This window comes from Gallinula chloropus, assembly GCF_964237585.1.
Source record: "Gallinula chloropus genome assembly, chromosome: 28".
NCBI classification, from domain to species: Eukaryota; Metazoa; Chordata; class Aves; order Gruiformes; family Rallidae; genus Gallinula; species Gallinula chloropus.
The window spans coordinates 599,207-623,784 of NC_140113.1; the positions used below are offsets into that span (position 1 = coordinate 599,207).

The following is a 24,578-nucleotide window of genomic DNA, read 5'->3' on the forward strand; positions in this document are numbered from 1 at the left end:
TGACCTGCACCCAACTTCTGGGGCCCTTGGCATTTGGCCCTGGCTGTAAAGCTGAACTCGCTGGGTTTGAGGTAATGCATTGCCCCGGGATTTACGCTGTTGTAGCTGAGATTAGAACCGAGATTAATTTTAATACAGTGGTGAGCAGGGCAGTTGTCTGATTAGGCTTTAATTCAGCTTACACACACCCTGTTAACCACACAGGGTGTTGAACCAAGCAGATGCTGTCAGGAGACCTTTATTGCTCTCAGACTCTGCTCTACACATGGAGCAGCAGAAGGATTAGGGGAAAATCCTTCTCCTTACCATGGAAGGAGAATCAGGGGATGCCACACACGGAACGATAGTTTTTGGGGGTGGTGAAGGTCTTTGACGCTCTTCTCTGTCACCAGGTCACCCTGTGCTCCAACACCGTGAAGAAGTACAAGCTGGCGCTGGTGGTGGATGTGGACGGTGTCGGCAAGGAGGTGCTGGGGCTGCTCCTCACAGCCAGGTATCGGCGCTTTCCTTTGCGGCGTGTCCTCTCTCCTGGTGCATCGTCTCTCCTCCCCTCACACAAAGGCCAGCTCCAAACGAGAAGTATTACTTAATGAGCTCGTTAAGCAGGGCTTTGAAAGCAGCCAGTGTTGAGGAGCATCTGTGCTCACCAGACAGGCACAGCCCCCAGCCTTTTCCTAATTATATTAATTAGATTAATTATAGACCTATTTCTTTGGTGGGTGAGGTGTAACAGACTTCCAAAGGGCTGTCTCTCTCCTCCTTCCTGCAAGCAGTCAGTGGGGGAACTGTGTCTGTGTTGCCACCAAAGCACAGTTTTCCTTTAGGATGTGGGGAGCAGCCTGGTGTCTGTCTGGCTTAACAAAGGCACATGCTAATGGGGAAGGGGCTTAGGGCAGGACTGGTGCAGGAAAAATAACAGCAAGATCTTCCGAAGGAGAAACAGAGTCCTTGATGCTGAGGAGAGCTCAGGTTTTGCTGCTTCCCTCTGGTCCTTTTGAGCATGAATGTTCTCACACTTAAGCTGGAAGTCATCCCTGCTGCAGCCAGGCTGGATCCCGCTGTGCTGTGGGTGTCGGTGTCATTACCAGTAGGATGCAGCTCACTGGTGCTTTTCCACCGTCTGGTCAGTATCTGGGCTGTGATTTTCTTTTTAACAACCACCCACTGCGTAAGGCAGGGGCTGGCTCGGACCTTCCATCGCCACAGCAAGCAGTTGAGGCTCTTCAGGCCCCTTTTCTGGAGAGGAGGGAGTAGTTTCTGCTGAGATACTGGGCCATACTGCACCAATCCTTGGTGGGAAGGTTCCTCCAGAGCTCAGGGCTTGCTGTGGGAATCAAAGGGAATACAGGAAGCTGAAGGCGATTTATTGCTGTCGGGGTAATACATGTCTGTCTGACAGTGACAAATGTGTTCCGCTCCTCTGTTCCCTATTCAAGGAGGAAACAAATTCTACGTTCTCTCAGTATCTCTAATTCCCTTTGGGACATCTCTTTGCCTAGATGCATCGCTCCTGAGCTGGAAGTGCGGGACCCCACTGTGACATTTGGCCGGTGCTTCCTAAACTTCCAGTACGAGCGGCCACTGACCCTGGTGAACAAGAGCCGCGTTCCAGCCTGCTACAGGCTCCTTCCTCAGGTTTGGCATCGCATCTGCCCTCAAGAGTTATCCAGGGGTTTATTAAGGGGATGAAAAATAATAACAAAGGGGTGGGGTAAGACCTTGCTGGTTTATATTCAGATGGGTTCTTGTTTTCAGCAAACCTTTGGGTGTAGAAGAACCGCGCCCCTCCCCCCCCCCCCCCCCCCCCCCCCGACTATATACTTTGGGAAGAGGTTTGTATTCTAGTCTTTAGGTTGATTTTATGCAGGGTGGTGAAAAGCTGCTGTGAGGAGGCTGCTGGCATGGGTGTGTATGCCTGTGGGTGCAGCAGCTTTTGGACCCCCTTGGGATTCAAAGCCCATCCCGCTCTCCTAGCTGGGTTCCAATGGTAGATGTTAAGGAGTGCAGGTTTCTTCGGAGGTCGCTCTGAATTTGGGTTTGATTCTGTCTCTTACAGAAGCACAAGCAGGGTGATGCTGTGCTGTACTCCAGCCCCGTGTTCTCTGGGATCATCAAGCCTTACAGCACTGTCAGGGTCCCGTTGGTGCTGGAAGCCCAGAAGTTGGGACATCAGTCTGCTTCTGCTGTGCTCGCTGTGCTTGGGAACAAGAAATCCCCATTGGTGAGTCCTCGAGGTTCCTAATTCCAGGGATCCTTCCCGGGGCTGCAGTACGCAGCCAGGGTGGACAAGGAAAGGGGTTCGTGGTACAAGCAACAGCCAAGGTCTAGAGGAGAGGAAGGCTGGTGGGACTTCTTGGGCAGGTGACAGTCTGAGAGTCCGATGTGGCACATCATTATAGATAGGGGAGACAGGATAACGAGCGCAGTCTGCAACCCAGCATGGTCCCTGGAGCTGAGACTCTGCTGCGTGATTAGGTGAGCAGGAGCTGCTGCTTCAGAGCAGGAACTTTTGTTCAGGAGGGCACTGGGACAGCCTGTGTGAGAAACCACGCTGAGAGCTTGGCCCATCACGTCGAGAAGTATCTGTCTTATCTCTGCGTAAAGCCCTGTGCATCTCCACACCCCTGGCATCTGCAAGGCAGGGACTCTTCCTTTTTCCAGCACAGGCTTGGAAATGGTGAAGCATTCCTGACGATGTTTCTGGAGCCTCCTGAAAGATGCTGTTAGCGTTCAGGCATGCACAGCAGCAGCAGTGACAGCAAGATGTAGGCAGGAGAATGCCTTGTGTAGTGTCCTGGCTTCATCTAGCTGAAATCTAGAACAAATGTAGTTAATTAAATTTAAGTTTAGAATGATATTAACTTTGGAAGCGGCTGTTTCAGGATGTCTTGCCATCTCTCTGAGCATGAAGTAGGATGCTACAGGAACCTTAAGCTTTCTGTACCCGAAAGGGAGGCTGGCCTTTTGAAAGCAGGCTGGGGATTGAAACTGTCATTAAAAGAGATGGAAACAATGCTGCTCAATCCCTGGATGCCAGGGAACATCTCAAGCCTGGCCTTTGTGGCTGTGCTGGTAGGAGAGACAGGCAAGCCTGAAGTGGGACAAACCAGTTGCTTGGGCGTAGATGTGGTGTTTCCCTGGAAAAGGGGGATTTCTGCCCTCTAGAACCAGCCTGCTGTTTAACTGCAGGTTCCTTGCAAAGCTTTTCTCCTTGAGCTAACAGCTTCTGGGTTCAAAGCTTCACCTTGCCTAAAGTATTTGCCTTTGGAAGTGAACGTCATCTTCATTTTCCTTGTGCTTCAGCTGGAGGAGCCCAGCTCTCCCTGGCAGGGGGTTGAGTGGCTCCACAAGCCCGTGAAGTCGGTCTTTAACATGCAGCATTTATGCTCCCTTGCCGCGAGCGCCGGTAGAGGCTTCCCTGGGTGTACTGAGCGCAGGGATGGGAGTTTCTGGCCGTGGGGCGGCATTCTCCCTGTTTCCTATAGTCTAAGCAGAGTAGTGGATTCATCTGAAGTTTTCTGGGCTAGCAGAGCATCAACTTGCACATGCTGCACTGGTGGCAAATCCTCCCCATAGGGATCCTGTGACCTCAGCCTGACCCCGGGGGAATGGCTGCAGTGCGTCACGATGGAGCAGAGCGCGAGCTGGCTCTGAAGTCACCCCGTCAGCGCGGATACCGAGTCTGTGGCCGCACCTTGCATTGTGTTGAGTCCCTCTGGGTGTCTGTTGCTTGGTGTTGGGCTTGCAGTGGCTGCGTGCCAGCTTTGGTGTGGTGTATTCTGTCATGCTCTGTGGGAAGGAGCTGGTAAAACCCAGACCTGGGGTTACTGGTGGTCACTTGGACCACGGCTGTCTGCCAGGGACAGATGCTCTTCTTTCCTAAAGGATCTACCGTGACGTTATGGTACCCAGAAGCAAAGCCAGAGTGGTGCTGGGGTTTGTACGTGCAGCAGTATTACCCAGAGCAAAACTCCTGTCGCCTTTCACGGGTGTCACATTGCCCGTCACGCTGTTGAACAGGGTTTTTCTTTCCCCCTTTAAGAAGACAGCAGATGAAGAGTTTCGTTGGCTTGTTAATAAGCCTTCTCCTTGGTGAGGATTCATTGTGTTAGTGCACGTTCCCTTGTTAAAACCAGCTAGCCTGAGCATCTTCCAGATGTTATTGTGTCCACCTCCAGAGGGCTCTGCCCTGCCTTTGCTGCTTCCACCCCACTGCTACCGGGAAGCCAAGGCAGCTGGTGAGACACAGCTCTTCCCTCCAGCTCCTTCTTCCTGGCAGCTCTGGGCAAGCATCAGTAAGACCTCAGCTCTCCCTACCTCCCTCCTCCCGGAGCGATGAAACATCTATCATCACACAGCTTTAGCTTCCTATTTTTGAGGTACCAGCCTTGGTACGTGGCTTGTTGGGGGTTTTTTGGCTCTTGCACAGTGCGCTGTCAAGAGATGAGTGTTTACAGACGCTGCTCCTTCTGCCTGAACTGGACTAGTGATTCTGACAGCTGTCAGTGCCTTTTCCTCGAGTGGGCCATCGTTAAAGGTTTTCCATCACAGAGGCTGGTTTGTCCTGAGGTTAAATCCCACTCCGTGTCCTCCGGTGAATCGCACAGAGATTGTCAGTGCTGGGAGTTCTGTGTGTTCGGGTTCTGTTGAAAGGTTGAAGTGTTCTTAGGAGCTGGGCTTGTTCAGCCTGGAGAAGAGAAGGCTTTGAGGGGACCTCATTGCAGCCTTCCTGTCCCTGAAGGGAGCAGAGGAACAGGAGGGAATCAGCTGTTCCAAAGGGCAGACACTGGCAGGACAATGGGGATGGAGTGAAACTGAAGGAGGGAAGGGTTAGATGAGATATCGGGGGAAGTTCTTTCCAGAGAGAGTGGTGAGGGCCTGGAAGGAGCTGCCCAGAGAAGGGGTGGGTGCCCCATCCTTGGGAGTGTTCAAGGGAGTGTTGGATGGGGCCCTGGGCAACCTTGTGTAGCTCCAGGCATGGAGGTTGTTGGCCCTGCCTGTGGCAGGGTGTTGGAGCTCTCTGGTCCTTGAGGTCCCTTCCAAGCCAGACCGTTCTATGATTCGGAACTGGTGAAGTCCAACCAGAGCAGATGAAGTTCCCTGGTTTTTAGCGCTGTGAGAAGGTGGCTCAGCACAGGAACCCGTCTTCCTCCTCCTACCATGGCCTTTACAAGAAGAAAACTTGGAGGGTCTCAGGCTCTGGAGAGAAAAGCAATCCTGCTTGAGGGACAGAATGAATAATGAATCTCTTGTTCCTGTAGTACTGGGAGTGCCCAGAGGCAGCACCGAGAGGCAGCCAACGGACGTGATCTCTGCTGCCAAGAGCCTGCTTTGCTGGGGGCTCGCGCTGGTTTTCAGGGGGCAGCTTTGTGGGGGATGCGGAAGAAGTTACCGGCCAAGTGTGGCTGTCTGGAAGTCCTAGAGGACAGTTTGGGGCAAGATCCAGCGGGAAAAGGAGCGGGAGCAAGAAAAGGGGCAGGAGCAGGCATGGGGTAGAGGAAGGAGAGCTGAGCAAGGGGGAAAATACAAGTGTGGGGAGCTGGTTTTCTTTATCCCCCAGTAACAGGGGCCTGTGGCTTCCTGATGGGATCACTGTAGATCCCACACTTGCTCCAGGCCTTCTGCATCAGTGTTACAACACCTCAAACGACCGACAGCCGTAATCACCCTCCAGTCTAGGGGTGCCCTGAGAGCCATCTCTTCTTTAAACTTTCCCTTGCCTTTGTTTTTTTAATCTTCCCTACCTGGACAGGACATCAGCTTGAAGGCTGTTGGAGAGGGACCAGTTGTCCACGTGTATCCCAGCAAGATCGATTTTGGCGATATCCAAGTCCTGGCAGACGCTTCTCGCACTCTCTACCTCTCCAACCAGAGTGTTATCCCTGCGTCCTTCCGGGCAGAGGTGGTAAGTATCTGTGGGGATATTTCCCAACAGAAATGATGGCTCCATAGCAGCCTGGGACTTGATTTTTGCACGTGATGTTTCCATGTCGCTATCTGAGAGAGCAGCAAGGTATTCCACCGCAGCGCAGCAAGAGAAGCCCAGCACTGGGGGACCCCTCAGGGAGGCAGGGAGTTTTCCTGGATGGTTGAGCAGAAATTGATGCCAGGTCCTTTCCACAAGTTCTGGCTTTACATTGTGGGAGGTGTTTTGCTCTGAGCTGTGTATTTGGAGCTCTGAGATGAAGAGAAGCCCGTAGCCTTTTTCTCCTGAAAGGAGCACGGTTTTCCTGATCATCTCCCTGCTCTCTCTGCGTCTGTTTCAAGCTCCTCCTGGTGATGGAGACCATTGCTCTGCTGCCACCTTGCTCCCTGTGAATGTGACTTTAGAAGGACTGGGGGGTCCAGTGCCCTGATCGCCCCATCTGTAAAGGGCAATCTGGAATAAACAAGAGGAAGAGAGAGGAAGCTGGGGCCGTGCCCACAGGGCACAGCTGGCAGGTTTCTTCCTGCTTGTTTCTTCACTGCCCCTCTGTAAACATTCAGAGCTGGATTTCCCGAAGCAGAGAGTGCCAGGGCACCTCACTGCGGCTGATGATCAGTGGGAACGGAGTGCTTCAGTCCTGGGGGGGCTGTTGGGAAGCACTGCCCAACTCTTGGGGAAAGAAGACTTTGGGCATCAGGATTTTGCTCAACCCGTTTGGCAGAGTTTATCCTTCAGGCTCTCGGCCATATCCCCCGGCTGCGTGGCTGCTGCAGTGGGGTTTGAGCAGTCCTGGCCTTGAGCCTTTGTGCAAACCCGTCTGTGGGGAAGCCAGGAGAGATGCAGCTTGCCTTGGTGTGCTCTCCCTAGGGGAGGCTGGAGGGGAATAAAGCTTCTCCCGAGGATGAGCATCCCTTGGGCTGGGCAAAACAGGGTTAAAGAAGTGGGTCTGTTAAAGGAGGGTGCAATACAAGCTCCAGCATAGTTGCTGTTTCCAGACGCTTGGATTTAGGGAAACGAAGCCTTTATGGATTTACCCTCATGTCTTTAGTCCTTTCTCCTGCACCCCAGAAGAGAGCAGGGTCCGTGGTGTCCGTGCTCACTTAGCGTCTGCCGTGTCTTACAGGCTGGCAAACGCTCGCGCTGCAGGATTGAGCCCAGTAAAGGAGTGATCCCCCCTGAGACCAAGGTGGCTGTGACTGTCATAGCAAATTTGGATGACATTGAACAATTCAAGGACAAGGTGATCGTGTCCATAGAGAACAGCCACAGCTACAACGTCCTGATCCGGGCTTTCGGCATTGGCACCACCATCGTCACGGACAAACCACTTGCTCCGGAGCTCAACTTGGGCCCCCACTTCAGGTAAGTTATCTCTCTGCTCCGGGCTCTACTGTGGGCCCAGCAAGGAGGAGTTCTGCTGAAATCCTTGGGGCCGGTTCTCCTCCAGCACTCCAAGTTCTGGCTCGGTGCCACTGAAGCCCCAGGAACTCCTTTAGAAATGTTTTCTGGGCGGTTTTCAAGTTGTTAGATTCCCTCAGAAAGCCACTGAGCCAGACACCAGTTGGGAAATGGTTCCCGACTTGCCCTGGGTCAGAATCCATGTATTTTCTGGCTTGATGGAGTAAAAGCCAGAAAAGCCTCAGCAGGGAAACGTGACATTACAAGTAGAAACACAGTACTTTTTGCAGTAGCCTTGCTGGCTTCTTCACTGGCTGTGGAGTATCGTCTGGCAGCGGCAGAGAACCTTGGCAGTAGCTTGTTAGCAACTCCTTGGCTAAGTTACCAGCGCTGTTTGGTTTCCCTTCTGCCCCAGGGAGTCCGGGAGGAGCAGCAGAATTTGTCTTTGCCCTGTATCATCTCTGAGCTTGCTGTCTCTCTCCTGTCCCCTGCCAGGCTGCTCTCTATCAGATGTAGATACTCTTTCCTCCCTTCTCCTGCCTGTTTTCCTTGCTGTCTCTTCTGCCAGCTGCCACAGCACGGAGCAGCCATGGTGGCTGCAGGACCGGCCCTGAATGGAGGAGAAGTCTCCTGAGGTTGGGTGGGTTGGTCTGCGCAAACAGACCGGCTGCTGGATGCTGATAAACTTAGGGGCAACCAGGGTCTGGCTCTTGGTGTAACTTTGAGCTGGGTCAGTGTTTTTGGAGGTGGATTTGTTGCTGGGTGAGTGGTCAGATAAGGCCAGCGGGGCACTGAAGCCAGGTGGGTGCTGGGAAGAGGCAGTTCCTGAGCCATTTTCCATCTCTGCTTCTCTTCTAGCCTACGTCCCTGTTGTTACCGCTTCAAGATAACGAACGCAGGACGACGCATCCATCAGCTCTATTGGAGAATGGAAGGTTCCCCCCCATCTCCCCGTCGTGATTGTCTCCCTGCCATCCAAACCAAGGGCAAAGGTTCCTCCAAGACCTCCAGACCTGCCAGTCCCGTGTTTAAGCTTCAACCCCTGACAGTGGAGCTGATGCCAGGCCAGACTGTGGAGATGACTCTGGAAGGCTCCTCCAGCACTCCTCAGGTGAGGTTCCCCCCCGGGTGCTGAGCTTTCCCCATCGCATCACCTCCACTGGGGCTTCTCCTGCAGCCCCTTGACTTCTCCCTGGGAAGATGAACAAGTGCTTTCAAGAAAATATCTCAACGCCCCGAGTGACCATGTCAGCACCAGTTGCACTCCTTGCTGGCCACCATCAGTTCCCAAGGGGTTTTTTTGGGGTGTTTCTATAGCTACCATCAAGCCAACTTGCCCATACCAAAATAGGGGCTGAAGGAACAGGGGCAAACGGTGGGTTACAGGGAAGGAAGGGCAGAGAAAATAAGTTAGGCTTAGCCTAGGAGCAGAGGCAGGGAGTGGATTGAGAAACCGCGAGGTAATTTCTCTGGGGGAAGCAGGGAGTAAAACAAAGGCCCTGGGAAGGGAGGGGAGCGTCTGGGAGCAGCGTTTTTTTCCCTCTGCAGACAAACATGGGCAGAGGGCTTGCTTAGAGCCCAGTCCTGGAGGAGAAAAACGAGCCCAGCGCAGCAGCCAGAATGGTGGGAGTGATGTTCTCCATGGGGGAAGCTGCTCCCAGGGATCATTAGAAGTGACAGTTCCACTTGTATCAGTATTCCCAGAACAGCTCACCCCAGGCTCTCGGCCGGCCCCGTGTCCCAAGGGCGGTCAGGTCCGGCAGCGCCCTTGGATGGCAGCTCAGAGCGGGGGTAGCTCAGCGGGATCGCTGTGTCGTCTTCTTCCTGGCCCCTTCTTTCCAGGGGAAGCTCTGCAGAGGAGCTGCCAGCTAAGCCTGGGGCGCATTCCCTTGCTCCAGGCTCACTGGGCACAGATGTTTAGGCGAAGGTGGAATAAATCTGCATGAAGCTCCTGCTGTGTTTTGAAAGGTGTTTTGAAAGGGTTGCCTCGGCGGAGGCTCCAAGATGTGATTCCCGGCTGAGTTGGTTGTGGTGGGACTGTCCCCGTGCAGTTGTGAGTCCCGAGGTTTTGCTGAGGTGGAGAAAAAGGTCCAAGAAAGAAACTAAAATGCTTAGGGCATTGGAGAGGGTGTCTTGCTTGGAAATCTTGAGAAGGGCACTGGGAAGCCCTGTGAAGGGCACCTGTGAGGCAAGAGCATGGGGAGCAGATGTAGCTTTGGGTCTTGAGAAGTTGGTACTCTTGAGGTTGGTCAGAAGCCCAACTCCCTGCGGTGCACGTACAACCCAAGAGTTGTGAAGGCTGTAGGCTCCCGGGAGGAGCTGGCTTGTGGAGCTGTACCAGAGGGGGAAGAGTGCAGAGAAGGGCAACCAGGCTAGTGAAGGGGCTGGAGGGCAAATCATACGAGGAATGGCTGAGGGAGCTGGGGATGTTTAGCCTGGAGAAGAGGAGGCTGAGGGGAGACCTTATCACCACCTACAACTACCTGAAGGGAGGTTGTAGAGAGGTGTGCAATGGTCTCTTCAGCCAGGTGACAGAAGATAGAACAAGGGGAAATGACATGAAGCTGTGCCAGGGCAGGTTTAGATTGGATATTAGAAAAAAATATTTTACTGAAAGAGTTGTCAGGGCCTGCAACAGGCTGCCCAGGGAGGTGGTTGAGTCACCATCCCTGGATGTGTTCAAAAAAAGGGTAGATGAGGTACTTAGGGATATGGTTTAGCATAGGATGGGAATGGTTGGACTCGATGATCTTCAAAGGTCTCTTCCAACCTTGAGATTCTTGTGATTCTTGTGAAGAGTGGAGGGGGAGGAACCTGGGGAAGTAGAACCATGAGAAATCAAGGGAATGGGTTACCCAGCAAGGCTGTGTAAGCCCCTGGATCCCTGGCAGGGTTCAAGGCCAGGTTGGATGGGGCTTTGGCCTGCCTGGTCTAGGGAGGGTGTCCCTGCCCATGGCAGCGGCTTGGACCTAGATGATGTTTTTCAGCATGATGATCATGCTGAGCAGCAGGGCACATCGTGGCGATAACAGTTTGCGGGAGGGGGGGGATTATTCCAGTTCCACCTGACTTTGTGGGTGCCTTTTGTGGACGTTGGGGTGTAGCACTAAGGATTTTGGGAGAGCAGAATAAGTAGGATGGAGCATGAAGAGAGGACTAGCAAGGAGACCAGTGACTGTAGCTTTATGGCAGTGTAATAGTTGTGGAGGGTTGATGGCCAAGATCCCATGGCATGGGTTTATCCAGGCTATCAAATTCCTTCTGTGTCCACGGCTTGCAAATTCCATGGTGTTTTCTGGGCTCCCTGCTGGCACTTGGTGGGTGACGTGTGACTCTTGCCCACAGGTAGTGAAGGAGCGGCTGGTGTGTCATGCCATCGTGGGGAACCAGTTTGGGAAGAGACGGATAATGCAAGTGGCTGTCACGTGCGAGTTCATTGCTCCCACCCTGCAAGTGTCGCCCAGAGCAATGTCTTTCCGGGTGGAGAAGGTAGGTCTCTGGGTTGGGTCCTGGTGTTTAGTAGCATGGCTGAGGACTGAAAGCCCACGGAGGGGTGTGATGGCCTTCAGGGAAGGAAGTTAAACATCTTCTCCAAGTCCTCAGGGCTTTGCCATTGGTTTGAGCAGGACCAAGCTATTGCCATCAACACTGAGATCATCATTTCTCCCCTGTGGGGTTGGGTCCATCTCTCCAGCTCTATTTTGCCTTTCTTGAGCTGGAGGCAGAATCGAGCTGCTGAGCCCATGGCCAGGTGTGTGGGACCCACAAGAACAGCATGGGCCTCTCACAGCCATCCTCCTGTGTAGGGACTGGGGCGGGAGAGCAGGTCGCTGTGGCCGAGCGATGCCAAGCGCCCTCCTCACCCCCCAACCCCCCCATGAGGGGGTCTGTGAGCAAAGCAACCATGTTTTTAGAGGTGGGACTGCTTAACTTCACCGAAGGGCGGTGAGTCACCCCCCTCCCTGTTTTTTCCCCTTGTCTTTAGCAACCCAGCGATGTCCTGAGCCTTCAGTACAAGCCTCTCTCTTTAAAAAACACCTCCTCCCTGCCGCTCAGCATCGTCCTGATGGTAGAGCAACCCTTCTGGGTCTGCAGTGCGTCCCAGCAGCCCCTGCCAGACCAGGTGAGCAGCCCCAGACCTTCCCGCTGGTGGGGTTTGAAGAAGGAGGGGGATGGGGGTGCGTTTCCTTTGGGAAGCCCTCCAGGAGAGGTGGTTATTCCTTTGAATTGGCAGTCAGTTGGCATGAACAGCATCAGGTTTGAAAAGGAGAGAAAAGACCACCTCAGTTGGGGAAATACCTCCTGGCTCTAAGACAACTCGGAGCAGGAACCTAGGTGTGGGCCAACCGTGAGGTGAAGGTGTCTCTTGGAAGCCCTCCTTGGGTGACCTGAAGAGCTGCTTGCTCTCTTTGGGGGCAGCTCTGCCCTTGGGAAGGCTGAGGCGCTTGTCACCTGCGCTGCTGGCGGTGGGAGGTGTGAGACATGGGCTCTGCTAGAGACATGTTGGAAGCACGGCCACCGTTGCCATGCAGGTGATGAGCCCTCTCCAGGCTGAGGGCACAGTGCCCTAGGGCTCATGTTGAGTGTGAAGACAAAGGGGTTCCTCTAGAGTCAGGGCACGCCAGGATTTATTTCCCTCTTGCATTATGGGTGCAGAGCACAAGGGGGTGAGCCTGAGAGTCTCAGAGAAGAAAGTTGTGCTGCATGGTCAGGGGCACGTTATAAAGAAAATGAAGGCTGAAGCAAGAAGCCCATGTTGGGGTTGCACTTTGAACACTGAGGCATTTTGTGCCACCAGACCTCGGAACTTCATCACACCAGTGGTTAATACTCGTCATCTTCTTGCAGCCCATAAAGCTGGGGACCGGGAAGGAACTTAATCTCTCCATCGGGTTTAACCCTGCTTTTGAAGAGGGTTGGAATAGTTGGGAAGCAGAGAAAACTCTGAAGATACAGTTTCCTGAGCACCCTCATGAGGAACAAGTCACCATTCGGGGAGAAGTCTTCTTCCCAAATCTCCATATCCAGACCACAACCTTGGACTTTGGCTGCGTCTTGAATGACACTGAACACCAGCGCCACATCCAGATGACCAACTGCAGCCCGCTGCCCGTCCAGTACCACTGGCTGTTCCTGATGGACGACTCCACAAGGCACCTGAGGTACGTGCACCTCTCCTTGAAGCTCTTCGTCTGCTGTCCCGTTTGTCCTTTGCAAAGCCTGAGATGGTTTGTGTAGCATCCGACAAATCCCTTTCACTTTCCCTTGTGGAAAAAGCACCTCCCAGCTTCAGGCAGGGAAGGTGCCCAGGGAGTGGGGCTTCTCCACAGCTTGAGGTGGGGATTTCCATGGCTCGAGGCAAGCGCCACCTTGAACTGAGTTCTCATGTGTTCTGCTGCCCATGGCATTCACACAGCGGCTGTTGTGTGTGTTCCGGCGCTCGTTGTGTGTTGTGTGTTCCGGCGGGTTCTGCTGCGGCTTTGGGTGCAGCAGTAGGTGTCAGTAGGAGGACTTGTCCCCACGTCCCTGGGCACCAGGGCCACCCAGTGCTGGCCTGTGCTTTCCAAGCCCAAGAGCAATCTCTCAGTTGTGCTGTAGCGCATCTCTAAAGGCGTTTTCGAGCGGTTCTTCCCGCTGTGGCCTCTCTTGCATAGGTCAGAAGTTGACTCTGGGCAGTTTAATTCCAGCAGCCAATGGTTTTTCCATACCGCCCCGGGAAACGGAGTGAAGTTACCCATTGAGGGGCAGCTCTTCCGAGTCCTAGAACAATTGGCTCTGCTGGACGCAAGCCCGCAGGTGCTGGTTCTTCCAGCAGATGCCGAGTCACCCAGCTCTGTTGCCTTGAGGGTCGTGAGTGTCCTTCTGGCAGGATCCTCTGCTCCAAAGGGTTTGGCATTGCCCCTTTGCTGGCTCGTTAGCGCTGCGGCCATTTAGGACAGCTCCCTCTTCTGCTCCGCATGTTAATTAAGCGGTAATGTGCTCTCTCAGGGTCCCTCAGGAGACACCATGTGATCCTTGTGGCAGAGCTGGAAATGAAGACGGTCTCCAAGCTATTAACACCTCACATTGCTCATTAAGAGCCCGGCAGAAGGGCAGCATGTCAGATCTATTTTTCTGGTCCACGTTAAGCACTGTTGGTATTGTAAATTATCAGATGAAACTAACTGGGTCTGACATGGAAGGAATCAACCGTCAGGGCTGGTGACGGTGAGATGGATAGAATGGTGGTCAGACCGGTGTGTGGCTGGAGAGTCTCCAGGCGCTCCCGGTGCGTGTGTCCCACTGGCACAGGCACCTCCCTTCTCACCCAGAAGAAGTCAGGCTGCCCGAAGGCAGCTGAGGTACCTGGGTGTCCCATGCAGTGCTGGGCTCTGTCCAGTTGAGGCACAGCAGGCTGGAGGCTCCAACCCACCCCAGCCCCGGCTCCATTCCAGCTCTGGCTCCATCCTGCCTTGTTACACGTACAAAAAGCCACCAGCGTCGCTGCTTGCTCGTACCGACCCGCGGCTGTGGGTCACTCTTGGGGAGATGTTCTTCATCTATGTCTGGCTGAGCCACAGAACTTCTTGCCGTGGCTCTGCAGGTGGGGAAGGCATGGTCTGGGGTGGCAGGTGCTTTTGGGAGGGTGCTGCTGGGTCTGTACCAGCCCATGGCTGCCTGGCTCTGTCCCTTTGCCCTCCAGTCTGGGCTTGTTGCAGGGTTCGTGTGTGTCTCCCTTTGCTGCCACGCTCCCCACCCCGGTGAGGTGTTCACCCCTGTCCCCATCTGCTGCTCCTTGCACCCGGCTGCCGGCACCGCCGCTATACCGGCATCGTTCCCAAGCACTGACCTGCTCTGACCCACTTATGGAGCTGCTGAGCTCCCACCTTGGTGCCGGATCCTGCCAAGGAGCTGCTCCTGCTGCCCTCCCTCCTTCCCACTGCAGCTCCACCATCAAAGCTTTGTTGTTTTCCAGGTTAACTCCTCCAACACCAAATTCTTTCACAAAAGCCAAACCACCAAAGGAGGAGGGAGCTCAGCTGGAGTGCCCAGCACCTTCAGAGAGCATCCTCGGGAATGGGAGTGTGGAGGAGCCACTTGAAGCCCTGGCAGGGGTGGGGGATTCTGTCCCACAGCCACCAGATGCAGATGACACCCTGGAAACAGAGGTAGGTGATTTTCTACACCTCCCACCAGCGTTGCCTCCCCCAGCTTACGCATTCATTACTGAGTATGGGAGAAGATTTTCCCCATGGTCTTTCCACTTTTAGGCAGGGTGGCTGCAGGATGAGACTGGGTTTGAGGAAGAGGCCCTCCAGCCATGTCTGTCCTTTGCTGCAAGCAGTGGCTCCCTCCTCTCCTGCACCCATTTCCACACCTGATGTCTCAGTGTCTCTTCCCCTTCCTCCAGGTTTTCCACATCCTGCCGCTGTACGGCGTGCTGCAGCCGGGCGAGAGCGAGCGGGTCAGGGTCACCTTCTCTGGCCATGCAGACATCATTGCCCGCGTCACGGCGCTGTGCCGCGTGGAGGGAGGCCCGACCTATGAGGTTGCGCTGCGTGGGGAGGCCTCGCTCATCCACTACCTCCTGGACAGCACGGAGATGGACTGCGGGCTGCAGGTACCAGGCACTTCTCTTGGCAGGAATCCTTGAGACCATCCCTGGCAGGTGGCTGCCCACCGAGGTCCAGGACTCTCACTGGCTTCTTTGGTTGTTTGGCTTGGAGGTGCAGCTTTGGGGTGACAGGTCCTGTGTCCAAGCTGGTTTTAATGGTCATCTCCATTGCCCTTCCTGAAGCTGGGAATCCCTCCTCTTCAATGAACTCTGGCTCCCAGGGCAGGCGGTGATCTCCAGGGAGTTGTGCCCTGAGACATCCATCTGCAGATCCGCTCCCGGATCCTGGGGTCCAAGGAGATGGTCTCTTTCAGTGCTCTCCATAGACCAACAAAAGGAACCAGGAACAATGTTACTGTGGGCTTCAGTCACCGTGTGAGAGAATGTCCCAGAACAATCCCCATTTTACCTCTTTTCAGTCAGCCCCCCCAACATTGCCAGCTGTTGGCCCTGTACATCTTGCCCTGTGTCCTTGGTTTGCTGTCCCTGGAAGCTCTGCAAATCCCTTTCCTTCTGAAATGCCTCCTTAGTGCCTCTCTGTCAGTGCCAGCAGAATCCAGGCATCCCAGCAAGTACGTGGCTGCCTCGTAAAGACAAGTGATGCCCTACAAGTGGGTCAAGGGATGGTGACTGAGAGCACGGTGGGCTGGCCATGCTGGATGGGGCAGTTGCCTTGATCTGTCCTGAATTTCCTTGGAGCCTTTGCAGAGGCTCTGCTCCATCCAGGGCTCCATCCAGGGCTCCATCAATCCGAGAAGCGGGGGAAGTCCGAGGGAACTAAGCTCACTGGAGATGGATCAGAGACTGAATAGGGGCTCGGCCAAGAAGGTCCTTGGCACTAGTTAAGGCTTGCTGTCCAGACCACTGAGCACCCCCAGCTCAAGGGGGCTGGTAACAGAAGAAGCTTCCTGGTGGGAGCCATGGTCCTCCTTTGTGTTTCAGCTGGCTGTCAGATGACGCCTTAAAGTGCTGAGGACTTGTATCTTAAAATCCTAGAACAGTTTGGGTTGGAAGGGACCTTAGAGGTCATCTTGTCCACCTTCACTGAGCAGGGACATCTTCCACTAGGTCAGGCTGCTCAGAGCCTCATCCAGCCTGACCAGATGTTTCCAGCAGTGGGGCATCCCCCAGTTTATTACTGAGCTTTTTGTGGTGGTTGCTGCACCTCTGCGCGCTGCCATAAATACCTGCGTGGGTTCCTCAGGTTGGCCTGGGAGAGTCAGGTGCCCGTCCCTCCTCTTCCTCTGCCTCTCTCTTGTGTTGTGTCCATCGGCTCTCATCCCAGTGTCAGCAGGAGGAGATTGCCAACATCCAGATGTGTGTCCTCAGTTTCCCGCCCCTCTGTCTTCTCTCCAGCTGTTTACCGAAGTCACCAAATCAGAGGTCACCCTGCGGAACAGCGGGAAGATGGGATTCACCTACGTGGTGCTGAGCCCCAGCACGGCCACCGCAGACAGTCCTCAGCCTGGCGTGCCCCTGGTCCTGCCCAGCACCGTGAGTAGCACGAGGGGTTGACGCTGGCTCCACATCAGGCTGCCCAGGAGGGGGTTATAGGGGAGGAACAAAAGGTTGGGCAAGCAGAGTCCTAGTTGTACCAGGTGAAGTTGTGCTGGTAGCGGCAGTGGATCAGGATGGTGCAAGGTCTCCTGAGCGTCTCCTTCCCCTCAGGGTTGGGTGGTGGGACAGGACTTCCTCCAGGTCCCTGCCTGCCTCCTGTCAGCACTAAGGACGTAAATAGTCCCTCTCTTGGGCACGCAGCTCCTGTGTCGGAACTCGCGCCGGCCCCTCGCTCCTCCAGCTCGTAGCATCCCCTGTCCCAGTGCCTGGGTTCTGCCTGGATCCCTCAGCTGAAGCAGCATTCCTATCCGTGTCCCTCCTGGCAATGGGAAGAGGAGGCCAAATGGCTTTCATATGTCCTCGTGCCAGTCTCCAGGGGTGTCACTGCTCCAGAGGACACGGCTCTGCTTGGCCCTGGGCAGTTGCTGCTGTGCAAGCAGCTTGGCAGGACTTGCTTTTGCAGATGCCGTGTTGGGAGCTGGAGTCCGGGGCTCCGGGGACCAAGAGGCAGGATGTGTCCTGCTCAGCAGCTTCTCCCTGCGGCGTGGGGGGGCGAGCAGGGAGCTGAAGGTCCAGCCCAGTGAGCTGAGAAGAGCTGTGGCTGTGCCCTGTCCCCTGAGCAGTGTTGCCACCTGTTTGTATTGGCTCTCAACCTGCTTGGCATGAGCCCAACTCCAGGCTCAGACAGCTCTTCTCTAGGAGCCCAGTGAGGAGGGGATTTGTGGGGAACCCCTTCATCCCTGGAGCTCGTCCGAGCCTCTGCCTCTGCTTTTCCAGGGGTGTAAGTTTGCAGGTCACTGTGAGTCTAGATCGTGCCATGTACCCTCGGTGTAACCACCCAGGCAGGAGCTGTTGGTTGGGCTCATGAGTAAGAAGTCAGGCTCTTGGACACCAGCCTGGGAGCCACTGCAGTGCCGTGACAGGAGCTGCTGGCCCTGCTGAGAGTTTGGGCACGCCGCTCCTCCTCCACAGCAGCTGGCAGAAGGGCTTTTCTTTGCTGCTTGGCTCTGGCAGAGGGTGGGCAGTGTTGGCAGGAGGACAAACCACAGCCTGGTGTAGGAGACTTGAGCTTTTGGATGCAGGGAAGCTGGAAGGCAATGTGTTGTGTGAGAACCTGCAAGGTGCCTTCTCATCTCAGCTTACCGGTGGTCTGAGCCACCCCTCCGCCAAGCCCTCTGGTTGAATTCCCCTCCTCTTCTTCCACACCTCCAGGGTTACATTGGACCTGGCAGAGAGCAAGTGCTCACTGTCTATCACCTGCCGGGAGTGCCTGGAGTCTTCTGCCGGACCTTCCAGATCCAAGTGGGTCACCTGGAGCCAGAAGAGATCAGGCTGAAAGGAGAGGGGAATTTTCCCAGGATTTATTTGGACCTTCCGAGGAGAATCAAAGGTGAGCACTGTCTGACTGCTCCTCGGGGAGGTCCCCTGGGGGTCTTTTTCTGTCCCCCTGTGTCGTCATGCTCATAGGGCAGCTCACACCCACCTCCACCAAGCCTGGAGGTTTCAGGGCTGTTGTTCTTCTGGTTGCTTTCTAGAAGCACATGGGCTTTGCTCCAGAGAGCCATCCTGGCCAGTGTCATCTGTTGGTGGCCTGGATAAAGGGGACAGCTAGAAAGCAGTGTTGGGGAAAGCTGTAATGTGGGCTGGCAGGGATTTGGGCAGGGGTGGGGGGGATGAGATGCTCCCTTGTGTGGAGGAAGATGGGTGGGAGAGAACATAGAAGAAAAGCAGCATCCTCTTTCCATGCGTTGCTGGAGGAATGTGTTTGTGGGAAGGGCCAACGCTGGGGGTGTGGAGCTTCCCAGCTTTAACGGGGACGCCGCTGCGCCCACACTTCTATTTGTGGCTGTTTTCTTCCTTCAGGAAATGAGAACTATGAGCACATCCTCAAAGAGGCAAAAGAAAAGCTTGGAGGAGGCAGCCAGAGAGACGACGCGGTGGTTGTCGGGGAGGCCACGGCCAGCGAGCCACCCATGGACGACTCTGGCACTGTGGTGAGACCGGCTGCTGCCCTGTTTGGCAGGGGCCACCCTCTCCCTGTGTCACTTGTCCCCCTTGCAGCTGGCTCCCCTGGGCTGGCCACAAACATGGGGCTCCTCTGGTAGTAGTCCTTCCCGTGGGTGCCTGAGCTTCCTGAGTGCCCGAGTGGGAGGTCCTGAAGACTGTGCTCAAGCAACTGAGATGTGTCTCCAAGAGCTGTCAGCGCTGATGTGGTTCCCTCATGGAGAGAGCTTTTGTCTGAGCTGCCCTGGCAGCAGCTGGGGACAGGCAGCTACTTGGAGCTCTGGCAGGTCTTTGACTTGTTTGGTCAGATCAGCTTGCATAAGGGTGGCTGAGCAGGCGAAGGTGCTGGAGTTCATCTCCCTTCAGATATGGTCCTGGCAGATTCGGAGCAGCTGGACAGAAGGACCCCATCATAGACTGTATTGGCAGGGACATCCAGAGGCCATCTACCCCCTGCAGGGAGTAGGGACACCTTTAAGTAAATCAGGTTGCTCAAAGCTTCATCCTTGAACGTCTTCAGGCATGAAGCCTCCACCACCTCCTTGGGCAAGCTGTGCAGGGGTCTCACCACCTTCAGAGTGAAGGACTTCTTCCTGCTTCTTACCAAGAGCAGGGTGGGATTAACTTGCCTTTGCTAACCAGCCACTGTCTTTGTTTTCCTCAGCTGGACGTTGGGCTGCAGATGGAGATGGAGAACATGCTGATAGAGCAGCACGCCCTGGAGCAGCAGAAAGCTCTCTCCTCCGGTTCCCCAGAGGACGCTGCCTTTGACCAGTGTGCTCGTCGGAGGCTTCTCAAGTTAGTAGGGCCCCTGTGCTCTGATGGTAGCGCACAGTGGTGTGCCCCTGCTCCTGGGAGCTCCTTGTCTCTGGGAATAGCTGGGGACTTGAGAAGGGGGTTGGTCCTGACAGTTTGGACGTGCTACCAGTGAGCAGCCTGAGGACTTTTTTCCAGTGGCTTTTCACAGCAGAGGAGTTGTGCCCAGTGTCTGTTTAAACTCATTTTATTCTAAGAACCTGTTAGTAGCTGATAAAAGCTTGGACCTGGGTGCCCCGTGACGTACCAAAGTCTTCTTAGCAGAAGATCAGACCTTGGGCTTCATGGGCTGGAGTTTCTGCAGCAGTGACTACAGAAGCACCTGCTTTGTTTGCATCCTCCTCCACCTTAAGGACTCTCCTTGCTTCTCCTTCCAGAGTGGAGCTGCCCGAGTACATCCTGGACTTTGGCCACGTCGTTCTTGGTGACATCCACAGGCACGTCGTGAAGATCACCAACCCCGGGCAGCTCCCCGCGTCCTTCTGCGCCGACGGACGGGCTCTGTGTGGCACCGGTAACCCATGCTGGAGAGACTTCCCGCGGGCTTGAAGGACCTGTCTCTGACAGATGAGCTGGGGCCACGGGGAAGGGTTTTGAGTGCTCTTTTGCATCGTTTTCTCTTCCTTCCTCCCCCTGCTCGGTGCTCTGCAGCCGGAACTCTCCTGGCCCGCAGTGTCCAGCCACCTGGGCTGCCCTGACGCTTCATTGCGGGGGCTCCATGGGCTGATCACCTTGGTCACCTCTCAGCATCTTCTGCTCTTGGCTACCAGGAGCATCTCCTGAGTGTCTTTGTGCGCTCCATGAGCTTGTGTTGGGAGCAGATGGGACCCTTGGTGCTTTGGAAGTGCTTTGTTTAGAGTTCGTAATGGCACAGTGCTGCTTTAGCCTCTCTTGAGACAACAGCCTGTGAGGTCAAAACAGGCTTTCAAAACAGGTCCTTGAGGACCATCAGATGGTGACTTGCTGCGTCTGAAGGGTGGTCAGGTGTCTCCTCTAAATTGTCTTCCAAGCAGCACCACAGCACAGGGGAATCTTCCCTGGAAGTTCTTTGGAGAGATCTGCGCATCCTTCCTGGGGGCCTGGTGAAGGAATTGCTGGTGCTCCTCAGCTGATGGGTTTCCGTTTTACCCTGCGGGTCTTGAATTCAGGCTGTGAAATTCCTTTCTCTTTGAGCGGTGACAAGAGAGAAGGAGTGGCAGTCTTCTCTGGAGACACAAAGGGTCCTTCTGCCTGACAGTCCTGTGGACACCCATACGGTCTGAAGATACTTGTGACCAATTTCACGATGCTGGTGTATCTCAGCTGCTTTATTTTCACCCATTCAAGGTTTTAGTGTGGATCTGGGCTGCGTGAAGAACCTGCCCTTCTGTGAGACCGAGACCTTTGAAGTGCGCTTTGACCCGCAGAGTGCCAACCTGCCGGTGGGAGAAGTGAATGTTGTCCTGCCCATCAAGGTACTGTATCCTTCCTCACCTCCCTGTGCCAGCACAGCCTTTTGAGGCAGCTGTCAGGTTGGGGGCAGCAGCAGATGTTGCCTGGACCTTCAGCTGGATGCTCTGCCCCTCACTAGGCAGAAGAAGGCCCCACATTTCCCATCCGTCTGCGTGCCAGTGTGGCTGAGCCATCCGTCTGCGTGTCCAGGGACAGACTGGAGTTTGCTGCTGTCCAGTGTGGACAGAGTCAGGAAGCAACCATCCAGCTCCACAAACAACTCCAGGTCCCCTGTAAAGGGTCCATCACCATGAATGAGCCTGTTGTGAAGGGGAGGAAGAGACGACGCGGGACACGTAACTTCTCGGTTGGGTTTTCTGTGCCTCTCGTGCCTTTTCTGCCACTGTGGGTGCCTCACCGCGTGGGGATGGCTCGTGGGAGGGAGATTGGAGGGTATGGAGCACGGCTGGTTCACCTGGACTTGTTGAGCAGCTGATGCTTCACTTCTCTGCTACCTTCACCCATTCGTCCTCCTCCAGGGACGGTGCCTGCCCATGTGCCTGCCCTGCCCACAGGTTTTCCCTCCAGTTCTAGGCTGTAGTGGCCACATCTGGTCTGGATGTGGGTGCTCTTGGCGCCGTGACGGTGTCTCAGAGCACTGTGGGAACTTGAGGGTCTGTCCTCACAGACCAAAGAGACCTCACAAGGTTCCTTCCTGTGCCCAGGTGGACAAGTATTTGCCACTGTACATTAAACAAAAGCTGCTTCGGCAGTGGAAGAACAAGCGCTGTGTCTTCCAGGTGCTGCCCTCGGCCGGGACCCTGACTCCGGGACAGCGCTACAACGTGCGAGTCAGGTTTACACCCCGGAAAGAGGTGAGATTGACGTGCGGAAAATAGACTCTCTAACTTGCTGAGAAGTATAAGCTGCATCCGAGTCCTCATCCTGTTCCTGCAGCCGAGGGGGAGGCTTAAAACTATCGTTCAGATCCTGTTCTGGTACCTGGTAAATTTTATCGGGTCTGGTACACCTCTGCCCTATACTGCACGTCGAGCAACACCCCCTCAGTTTACCTTTGTGTTTTTTATTCTCCCTCTCGAGTGCTAGTACCATAGGATCTTGTGGTGGGACTAATCCACACTCCCTTTGCCACTCTGGATGGTGTTGGAGGGTATAAAACATACCCAGATATGTAACTTCATCCCATTTTCCTTCTCTTCTTAGAAATAACATCAATTGTAATAAGGTGTTATAATCTAATGTTCCGTTTAGTGGCCATTTAGCCCCATCTTCTAATTTATCCCAAGGCCACTACTGATTACAATATTTCATAAGTGTTTTCTTATTTTCAGTGCCTCCTGATCCCACCAATTCCTTCCAATGGGCTAGCACACACCCTAGGGGATTCTTCTTAGAGGCTCCACTTTGATTGTTACCCATCATTTTAGGATTAGACTGCGACGGTTACAGTTTGAACCTTCCCTTTCTAGTACTTTCTGTGGGGACGTAGGGGGAAAACTGCGCCTGCGCGTTTCCAAAAACACAGTTAGGTGAACACGCAGTCAAGCAGCAGAGCAGTACAAAGTGGCCGGCACTGGTGAGGGTGAGACCCCAATTCCCTTGCCTGAATCACAGGATGCGCCTATAACTCCACGAGTGGTAAATGTTCCTTTCTACAGCACTACAGCCAGGCAGTAGGGACAATGTCCTTGCTATGGCTGTAGTGGTATATTGTTCCCTTGCCCTTAGACTTTCAGGTTGTCATCGCCTTCCAAACGAGTGCGGCTTTACCCACCGGAACAACCAGACAGGTGGGTGTTACTGAGACTAAAAGGTCTCTTCAAGCTCAGATAATTTAGAAAAAATCTAAATTTTCCTTTTCTGTTGTTTTAATTCTAGGCAGAGGACCCAGGCTTCTGCTCCAGCTGATGCGGATATGTGGGAGCGACGCTTTAAAATTGAATGTTTTGTATTGTCAGCACTTATTATTATTTTTATTATTTTTCTTATTGTGTCTTTTTTATTGTTGTTATAGTTGTGCATAGTAATAAAGTTTTGTTTTTGTTCAGTTATACAGTTCTGTGCACTGAAAAAGATTAGTTTTGTTTAGTTAATCAAGAGTTTCTATCTATATCTCTATTGGACATCAGGGGGAGAAAGTTGCTACACCATGTGACTCATAACTTTACAGTAGACAAAGAAGGGATATGGTTCACAGTAACTTTGCATGCGATTCACCACATCTTGGATCAATTAGATTAGACACGGTGGAAATATTTCATTTCCCACATATTCCTTTCTCTTAGTTTTATTGCTCTTCGAGATCTGTATTAAGTTTTTGATCTCAACCTTCATCTAATATCTACCACAAGTTCCAACCAATCTCTTCACAGGGATTCGGGACTACAACTTGGGGCCCTTTACTTAGTTTACAGTAACTTGATTTCACAATCACTCACTCATGCACACCACAGCAAACACCAAGATTTACGCCAGACAGCAAGTTTTACGACAAACAGTTGACATTCTATTAATTAATTGTCTGTTAAACTCTATCTATATCCATCCCCTCAGCATTACTGCATGTCACTGAATCACTGGTACCAGCAAGCAGCCCCAGCCCAGGCCCCTTCCCGGGCTCAGCGGGGCTGTCGCCCATCGTGGTTCACCGCCCGTGGTCCCTGTGGTGCCGGCACGTTCCGGGCAAACTGGGAATCCGCTTCAATGGTGGAGCGTTCCCAAAGGTGGTTTGAACGTGGCCACTGGGACTTGGAAACCGGTGGCTTGTGGACACGAGAGCTCTGGCTCCCAGTCCCGGGGTGTTGCTGTTGCTGGCCAAAGGCGGAGTGGAGATGACACCCCTGATTGCGAGCGGTCGGGAGCTCCTCGCCCCTCTGATGGAGCGATACAGAGCGGATGTTTGCCCGAGGTGGCAGTGCCAGGACTGTCTGGGCAGTGTAACCCTGAAGGAGGAGGAGAAGCAGCCCCTGAGCCCACCCATGGGGCCCTGCACTCCCCCAGGGCGAGCTGAAACCCCTGTCAGTCCATTTAAATCCATGGGATACCCAGTTCCACCTGATGCCAGGAACCATCCTGGTTCCTGGGAGCCAGCATGCCAGGGCCCCAGCCCCTGCTGCACATCAATAGCCGTGGGTGGGACCCCACAGTGCAGCAGTGGGAGGGTGTGGAATAAATGCCGTGGGGTCCCAACCACAGCAGACAGTCCTCCACAAAGTTCTCCAATGTGAGTCCTTTCCCACAGGGCTTTACCTGTTCATCAGCTGCCCCGCCGTGGATCACAGCTATGGCGGGCAGTAATAAATCCCAATGTCTCTCCAGTCCTCCATGGGGTCACCAGCCTCCCCCCTAGCAAATCTCTCTCTCGCTCATCTCTGTGGGCTGCAAGTACTGGCAGAGGCTTGCTCCAACGTAGGGTCACAGCATCTTCTTCTATGCGTCTCCACCTGTTCCATCCAGCGTGGAGCCTCTCCACTGGCCACAGGTGGGGTCTTGGCCTTTTCCATGGACTCTGTGGGGAGGGGGGGAGGGGAAACACCCTCTCCACAGTGGGTTTCTCCACAGGCTGCAGGGGCATCTTTCTCCAACACCCGGGGTGCCTCCTCCCCAACCCTCCCCAGCCTGCGTGTCTACGCAGCTCGTTACATCTCCTCACTCCCTTCTCTGGTGGCAAAATGCAGCTGCCAGCAGGGGTTTTTTTCTCCTATATGTGATTCACAGAGGCGCTTTGGCCCAATATTTACACTTTGGGGCCACAGAGAATTCCAGCAGCTCCTCACAACAACCATTTTCTACAGCCCCATGTCTCTCCCAGCACCCAGCTACACAAAACTG

At 54.2% G+C, this 24,578-nt stretch overlaps 1 protein-coding gene across 1 annotated transcript; it reads left to right on the forward strand.

Moving 5' to 3' along the window:
* Window positions 1-1,685: 1,685 nt before the first annotated feature.
* On the forward strand, window positions 1,686-22,798 carry LOC311201692 (hydrocephalus-inducing protein homolog; the record flags this gene model as incomplete). Its single annotated transcript, XM_084276121.1, has 20 exons — window positions 1,686-1,706; window positions 2,057-2,221; window positions 5,753-5,905; window positions 7,050-7,288; window positions 8,183-8,435; window positions 10,670-10,813; window positions 11,310-11,447; window positions 12,173-12,486; window positions 14,280-14,472; window positions 14,715-14,924; window positions 16,275-16,412; window positions 17,688-17,865; window positions 18,339-18,469; window positions 19,144-19,277; window positions 19,673-19,809; window positions 20,622-20,749; window positions 20,866-21,093; window positions 21,527-21,601; window positions 22,476-22,537; window positions 22,626-22,798. The coding sequence occupies 20 exons, from the start codon at window positions 1,686-1,688 to the stop codon at window positions 22,759-22,761; spliced, it is 3,177 nt and encodes a 1,058-aa protein (XP_084132247.1). The 3' UTR covers window positions 22,762-22,798.
* Window positions 22,799-24,578: the final 1,780 nt, after the last annotated feature.